The sequence below is a fragment of the Trachypithecus francoisi genome, unplaced genomic scaffold, assembly GCF_009764315.1.
Source record: "Trachypithecus francoisi isolate TF-2019V2 unplaced genomic scaffold, Tfra_2.0 Lachesis_group1, whole genome shotgun sequence".
In the NCBI taxonomy this organism is placed as follows: domain Eukaryota; kingdom Metazoa; phylum Chordata; class Mammalia; order Primates; family Cercopithecidae; genus Trachypithecus; species Trachypithecus francoisi.
Window position 1 is genome coordinate 169776061 of NW_022681454.1, and position 8405 is coordinate 169784465.

The following is an 8405-nucleotide window of genomic DNA, read 5'->3' on the forward strand; positions in this document are numbered from 1 at the left end:
TGGCACTGGTATTTGCTCAGCTTCTGTGAGGCCTTAGGAAGCTTTTCGTCATGGCAGAAGGGGATACAGGAGCAGGCATATCACTTAGTGAGAGCAGGAGCAGAGAGAAGGGAGGAAGAGAGAGAGGAAGGGAGGTGCCACACTCTTAAACAACCAGATCTCTTGTGGACTCAGAACAAGAATTCACTCATCACCAAGGGGATTGCACTAAGCCATTCATGAGGAATCCACCTCCCTAATCCAAACACCTCCCCACTCCAACATTGGGGATTACATTTCAACATGAGCTCTAGAGAGGACCAGCATCCTAACTATATCAGTGATCAGCCTTAAAATCAAGAACTAGTCATCCTCAATTTAAAAAGGAGAGTGATGCTGATGTGAAATATGGCATCTCTTCCAATTTTATGGTATGGGGACCTGAGAGAGGATGAATAGGAAAATACTTGTGATCTAGAAAACAGAGGCAGGTAGTACTGACTCACAGAAAATTCATCATATAAGTTAAAAAATGGATGAATAAATTTTGAGACTGTTATTTAATGAATCTCTCATCTGGTTTTATTTTTCCAGAATACATCAGTAGTTCGGATTGGACTTTGGATACCATATACCCTGTTCTTGACCTATTGAGCTATATTCGTACTGAAAAATTACTCTTGCATACATGTACTGAGTGAGTATTTTTTTCTGCAAAATATATAAGTGAATCTATGTGATAATTTTAAAGTGGCTCCATTGTTTTTGGTATTCAGATCAGGAAATAGGATTATCTTGGACAGGTAGCTACACTTGTAGAAAGATTGTATTTGTGTTTGTTATATTTTTAAGAAAAAAAATGTAGAGGTCAACTTGAAATAGAATATTAAATTTTAGTGGTCCACTTAATATCTGGTATGCTTATGTTTTTATATGTACACACACATACCTGGTTTAAAGAAAGCAAGTTCAAAACTTTTGGACCTCAAGTCCATAAGAAACTCATGGTCATATTTATTAAATATCCATTGTATGCAAAGCATTATACTGAGCTTGTAGGAAAGAAGTAAAAGGCTAGAAAGTACAAAATAGACATCATCCCTGGATTCAAGTCTTATTAAAAGACATTGTTATCTATATAACTAAAGTTGTCAGAGACTCTTGTATAATTTACAAGAGAAACTTCGGGCTCTACTTGTTTTAAAGCCTGTATGGAAACATGGATGCAGAAGCCTGGGAAACTGGCTAACTCCCTGTGTAAGAACTGCAGAAGACATTCTTGACCCTTTCCTAGAGTCTACACGGTATCCGGGACTCCCTCCACCTGACCAAAGGAGTTATTTAGGGATAAATTACATGAAGAAACAGCCAGGAAATAGAGAAAAACAAGCATGCAAGAGTGAAATATTATTTAAAGACTTATTTTATATTATAATTGATAATACAGTATAAATATCTGAATAGGAATTAGGAACTGATGGATAATTTTCCTTAAGTTTAGAAAAGTTTCTAAACATACATTGCTATAAATGTCACCTTTCAGAATATAGAGACACAAGTACCTGAACTGTGTGTCAGAGTAATGTTCTATGCCGCAAATTGGGGAATTTATGAAAATAAGTGTATTCTCTTTTAGAGCTCGAAATGAGTTGCTAATATTATGTGGTTACACTGGTGCATTATTGGCTATCAGAAGACAGTACCAAAGCATTGTTCCAGCACTTTATGAGTACACAAGGTAAAAAAGGTTTTTTTCTTCCATCGTGACATTAGAGCAATGTCTTTCACTAAGATGGATGATCTCTAAGTGGATTATAGAAAGTATCAAATATATTATTACAAGTATCCGTCTGTTTACTCCGCATGTGCTTTATAATAAAGCAGCACATAAATTAGAGATGTGTTAGGCTATAAATAATAAAAATTCTAATACTAGGTTAAACTCCTAGGGTGTATTGATCTTTCACGTCAAGACACTTAAGACAGGCATTCTAGGGCTTTTACTGCCTTGCAGTGATTTCTTCAAGGACCTGATGCTCCCCTTCTTTCCACTGTGATATTTTTGGATTATTTCCTCTTGCTTGAGTATCCCATGGTTACAAGAGAGATGCTAGCCCTCCATGAATTGTGACTACATTCTAAGTAGGAAAGAGGTAAGAGTGAAAGATAGAGACCACAAAGGACTTTCTCCTGGCAAGACCATTTTATTCAGGGAAGAAGGTCCTCCTTAGGGTTTTATGCCCACATCTCACTAAAAGAAAATAGGAAACTGAATATTGTAGCTCTTCAATCTCTATAGCAGAAAAGGCAAAGTAAAGGGAGTTTGGAAGTAGCAGGTTACTTACTATTTTAATATTTTATATTCAGGCATAACCTGTTAGCCATACTCCTACATTTTCTAACAACTTGTTTAACTTCAGCCCTTGTACTTGAAACTTCTTATACTATAAAATAAAATTCACAGTGCCTTCCATGAAAAGCTACTTCCAAGTCTAGTAGTTAGCTAAATGGCTTAGTGGGTGACCATTTTAACAAATGCAGAGGGTCTGTGGTTAAGCAGTTTTTCTGAGTTCATATGTGGCCGAAGATTCTGAGAAGAACAGGTTTTCTCATTCCTAACTTATTTTCCCTATTGTGTAGGTGAAGCACTAGCTGTCACCTAGTGCAAATAAGGAATAATACGGAATTAATATTGTCAGCATACTCAGGGAAAAACCCCTTTCTACATAGGTAACATAACCAAAATTGGAAAGCAACATTTAACAATATTAAAAGATATTATAGGAGCAGTAGGATATATCACATAGATGTAAAATAATGTTTAATGAAGTATGTTCAGCTATATATAATTATAAAAGTAAAGAAAAATTCTTGATTAAGCAAAAAGAAAAAAAATGGTTTAGGAGAGACGAGAGAATGTGACTAAGTTTAGGGACTGTGTTAGCTTAGAAAGAGAAATAATTTCCTAATATTAAAGAATTTATCATCTCTGACAATTTCATCTTTGTTGTCTTGCTGCTTATCATTATTTTTCTGACCCACTAAATATGTGAGCCCCCAAAGTTTCATTCTCTCCTCCTCTGCTTCCCTTTTTGCTCCTCTCCATCCCACTCTCCTCCCACAGCTCCACTCCCTCCCCTCTCCTTGTTATATGGTGTCCTTTAGAAACCTCACCACTTTCTAGCTTCACCTATCACTTCTGAAGAAGTAACTCAGTGTCTTATACTCAGGAATAGCCTACTCTTCAAACTCCTGTATGTATATTCAGCAGCTTGCTAAACTCCAGCCTAAAAGTCAGTATGCTCAGAATTCAAATCATCTTTCTTCTCAAATCTCCTTCTCCTGTGTTCTCTTTCTGTCATTCAAGATTAAATCATCAGGGTCACAGTTAAGTGTTCTCTCTCACGGTGGCTATTATTTAACATCACTTGACTTGTCCAACTATTCTCCATACATTATGCAGTTCATTTATTCATCCGCTCACTCAGTTACTCATCCACCCAACGTTGACTGAATAACTTTGACTTTCCAGGGACTCTGCTAAAATATATTAAATATACAGGTGAGCATATATACACATATACTAAAAAAATTCTATATGTATATTATATATAAGGTGTAATGTCTGTATACAGAAACACAAATCTAAAAGCACATTTAAAGTTTGTTTGCTTTTTCTGATGTCTTAGTTTTTGATATCAGATGTTAATTTCCTTTTCACACATTCAGTCAGCTATTAAAACGTCGGGAGGTGTCAGTACCTTTAAAAATTGAATATCTTTCTGAGGAACTGGATGCATGGAGAGCTTGCACACAGTCCACCAGCAGGTGAGTAAATACTGTATAAAAATTGGAAGGCAGAAGGAATTTACGTTGTAGACAAACTTGTTGGAAGTATGTGTTGTTTCATTATTCATTTTAGCAGAATTTAGCGGAATCTTGATTTGTTCGGCATATATGCAGTAATAATTTACAGTGCCATACTTTTCTGCCATTTAGTCCTTTGTTTTACTATAAATTAAGTCTAAAGATGATTTGCCTCCGTCAATAAAGGGGAACTAAATAATTATCAGGGATAATTTCTAATCTAAACATCAAAAATTCTATGATTCGCCAAAATGAAATGTTGACATCTGTTGAAAATATAGATCATTAGAAGGCTCTCCGGATACACCCCCTTCTGATTCACAAAGAATGGTTTATGCAACTTTATTAAAGAGACTAAAAGAAGAGTCACTGAAAGGAATTATTGGACCAGATTATGTGACTGGATCAAATCTTCCAAGTCATTCCGATATACACATTTCTTGTCTTACGGGATTAAAAATCCAGGTAAAGCCTAATATCACACATAAAGTGCATTTCACCATTTTTATGTGTTTACTTTTTGAAATGATACCTTAAAATAAGCCTAATTTGGGTAAAAGTAGGTAATTTAGGACTGGGGCCCAGTAAGAACATACTACCTCTAGTGCTTCCATAGTTAGTGCAAGTGGCCTCTTTTGGCTTAAAATACATTCAGATACAATAATTGTGCTGACTTCTTACCACAGAAGCAAGTCATGTAATATGTATACTTAGTAACAAATGATATGTATACTTTGTAACAACTATGTTTGAAACTATATACAGGTCATATCCTGAGGTTCGGAATTATATAAGGGAGACAAAGCAACAGTCAACACTAGATGATTATGTCACAGTAGATTACATTCACTTTCTAGTCACCATCTATGATGTATAAAAGCAAAGCAATTAAGAACTGAGAGATGTATATTATATCATTAATATATTGTGCATGTTCTTACATCGAGTTACGGACTTTTTCAGCAATTAAAAATTACTGGAATTAATCGTGAGGGATGTCTAATTGCCAAGGATTGGTCCCTAATGTACAGTCAAACTAATGATGATGAATGATACCAGAGCCTCCCAGTATGACCCAGGGGTGCCATTGTCTCTAAGAAATAGAGAAATCTTTATTGTCTTAGAGCCAGGACTAGTTGTAGGTGTCCCCATGAAGTAAACAAAGCCAAATCCCCTGAAATACAAATTGAGACTACAGATTAGACTAAAAGATCCCCACCTCCCAATAATATACACAACTTATTGAGCAGATTCTTATGTATTTCTAATGTAATGTGAAAAGTCACATTTCTACATGCTAGGCCAATGAAGAAGGCAGGTTTCGCCATAGCCACCCAAAACAAATGAAGCAGCTGGATACTGATATAAATCCTAACCGTAGCTTAGCTTGCCACTGCAAGCTAGTTTAGTCTCAAAACATAACCAGTGTCTTCCAAAACACAGGACACATAGTTGTATACACCTTTATTATCCATTTACGTTCAGAAATAAAGAACCAAATCAGGAAATTAAATAACTTTTAGTAAAGAGCAAGAAACATTATGAAATCTTTGGAGTATGTCATCAGTGCCATTCTCTGCCCTTTGTGTACCATTTCTAGTACTTAGTACCTTCATGTTTCTTTCCTCCTTTTCTTAAGGTTTCTTTTCTCCATCTGACCTTGACCTAAAAGATACTATCTAACCTCTCTACATCTACATAAGATACTATCTAACCAAGCCTACATCCAGGAAAAGAGCTACTAATTATCTCATGTACACTGAGGCCCACATGGCTGGTATAGATGGAGTGCTGTCCTGCCAGGATATTTCTATTTCATCAGAAAGTTGATGTGTTTGGGTTATAATTGTGAAATTTCTAGTGCCTACTAATAGGAAGCTGTCTACTTTACGTATTCCTATGATGAGGTTTCCATTATCTAGAAATAATTTGCTACAAGTTGTATTATTTGAAATCAGACCCAAAACTCAACAACTTTAGAACCTAATTAAGAAAACATAATATGTATTGCATCTTGTGTTTTTGAAATTATGCTTTTCCTTATCAGAGCTAGGTAATATAGATTGAAAACGCTTCGCCTTTGGTTCTTCATAACTACTTTGGCATGTATCATAACTGATGCAACTAAATTATAAATAAGCAAGAAAATCACATGACTAAACATATTTTTTTTTTTTTTTTTTTTTTTTTTTTGAGACGGAGTCTTGCTCTGCCGCCCAGGCTGGAGTGCAGTGGCCGGCTCTCAGCTCACTGCAAGCTCCGCCTCCCGGGTTCACGCCATTCTCCTGTCTCAGCCTCCCGAGTAGCTGGGACTACAGGCGCCCGCCTCGTCGCCCGGCTAGTTTTTTGTATTTTTTAGTAGAAACGGGGTTTCACCGTATTAGCCAGGATGGTCTCGATCTCCTGACCTCGTGATCCGCCCGTCTCGGCCTCCCAAAGTGCTGGGATTACAGGCTTGAGCCACCGCGCCCGGCCCCTACTAAACATATTTTAAACTATATATACAATATGGAACAATATTCTTCATCTTCTGGAGAGCACATTTAAAGTTTCTGGCTTAAATAATTTTCCCAGATGTATTGACATAGGCTACATGAGTAAAATAGTGAAATATATTTAAGTCTATTATTAGGCATATATGCTTTTATGAAATAAGTAAACTTTGTGGCAGTTACCAGATTAACAAAACGTATTTGTCATTGGCAGTACTACTGTATTTGAAGAATTTAAATTGAAAACAATTCTATTTTGACAGATATTAGGGTATAATGATGTAATGTTAAGACATTTGCAAATGTTTCTATATTTGGGTCCAACTCAAAAACACTAATTTTCTCATATTCTTAAATTTTTATTAGCATTGCCTAAATATCAGGTTTTTTATTGCAGTGATTCTCTGTCTGAAAGTTTAAAAATACTTCGCAAATTTATCATCTCATCTTCACTTTCCTCAACTCTCACTGCGCAGGGCCCTGTGTTTTTCCTTGAAGACGGGAAATCTGCTATCTCCTTGAATGACGCTTTGATGTGGGCAAAGGTGAATCCATTCTCACCTTTAGGGACTGGAATACGACTCAATCCATTCTGATAGAAGATTTTTTTTCCATGCTGGATTTTTTCTTTTTTTATTATTATACTTTAAGTTCTAGGGTACATGTGCATAATGTGCAGGTTTGTTACATATGTATACTTGTGCCATGTTGGTGTGCTGCACCCATCAACTCGTCAGCACCCATCAATTCATCAGCACCCATCAACTAGTCATTTACATCAGGTATAACTCCCAATGCAATCCCTCCCCCCTCCCCCCTCCCCATGATAGGCCTGGGTGTGTGATGTTCCCCTTCCTGAGTCCAAGTGATCTCATTATTCAGTTCCCACCTATGAGTGAGAACATGCGGTGTTTGGTTTTCTGTTCTTGCGATAGTTTGCTGAGAATGATGGATTTTTTTTTTTTTTAAAGAAAAACTTTGTGGGTTCGTATTACCTTAATCTTTGTTGTTCAAGTGCCAGAGGTTGGGAGAAGGATTGCAGGTTGGGAGAGGTGGGAAATAACAGTGAATTTATTAATTAACTTCAATAAATAAAATACGTGTATAATTTAAAGGAAAAACAGGTACCTCTTTTATAAACAGTAATAGCTACTTTTGAGAAGGAGGAAATATTTAAATTATAAAGGACTGAATAATCTAAAAAGCATATAAAAGTTTCACACAGCATAAAAGGTATCAAAATATCCTATTGTTGAAATATTGAAATATTAAATTGTGCAACACCTAGAAGAATGCTAGATATACAGTAAGTACTTAATGGATATGTGAATGATTGAATATCTTGAAATGTTAAAATGTAAGGTGTGCACAGTGATCTTCAACTTAGACACATGTTCTCCTTTATAAAATGCATAGTAGGCCGGGCGCGGTGGCTCAAGCCTGTAATCCCAGCACTTTGGGAGGCCGAGACGGGCGGATCACGAGGTCAGGAGATCGAGACCATCCTGGCTAACAGTGAAACCCCATCTCTACTAAAAAATACAAAAAAACGAGCCGGGCGAGGTGGCAGGCGCCTGTAGTCCCAGCTACTCAGGAGGCTGAGGCAGGAGAATGGCGTGAACCCGGGAGGCGGAGCTTGCAGTGAGCTGAGATCCCGCCACTGCACTCCAGCCTGGGCGACAGAGCGAGACTCCGTCTCAAAAAAAAAAAAAAAATGCATAGTAAACCACTAATGTTAGCTATTTAATAAATGGATACACAGTCAAAATACTTTTAAAAAAAGAAAATGTTACCAGATTTTTATCTGAAGTTTAACTGTCCAATTGTAAAAGTGTCAGTTATATAGACATGAAAAAAATTGGGGAGTAAAAATCACAAAATGCAGTCGAATATATATGAAAAGCATTAGGTGATAAAGTGACTATTTTAAGAGATTCAGCATGCATGGATATTAGTTTTGATTAATGTGTATAATAACTTACACATTATACTCTAGTCAATTTATGTTAACTTTATTTAAAACACAATTTATTTGTCTGGGCACGGTGACTCATGCCTGTAATCCCA

The 8405-nt window shown here is 36.4% G+C and overlaps 1 protein-coding gene and 1 long non-coding RNA gene across 4 annotated transcripts in view; one reads left to right on the forward strand and one right to left on the reverse strand.

Moving 5' to 3' along the window:
- The window catches only part of WDR17 (WD repeat domain 17), a 117304-nt gene extending 110314 nt beyond the window's left edge, over nucleotides 1-6990 (forward strand). For 2 of the 3 annotated variants that reach the window (XM_033215733.1, XM_033215735.1), the window contains exons 26-30: nucleotides 574-676; nucleotides 1616-1717; nucleotides 3709-3807; nucleotides 4128-4311; nucleotides 6815-6990. In XM_033215733.1, the coding sequence (XP_033071624.1) occupies nucleotides 574-676; nucleotides 1616-1717; nucleotides 3709-3807; nucleotides 4128-4311; nucleotides 6815-6934 (608 nt within the window). In that variant the 3' untranslated portion in view covers nucleotides 6935-6990. The remainder of the gene's footprint in view (nucleotides 1-573; nucleotides 677-1615; nucleotides 1718-3708; nucleotides 3808-4127; nucleotides 4312-6814) is intronic. The other variant, XM_033215734.1, reaches the window with a different exon arrangement.
- The window catches only part of LOC117086153, a 28996-nt gene extending 21149 nt beyond the window's left edge, over nucleotides 1-7847 (reverse strand). The window contains exon 1 of the long non-coding RNA XR_004438219.1: nucleotides 7821-7847. This is a non-coding gene — a long non-coding RNA (uncharacterized LOC117086153). The remainder of the gene's footprint in view (nucleotides 1-7820) is intronic.
- Nucleotides 7848-8405: the final 558 nt, after the last annotated feature.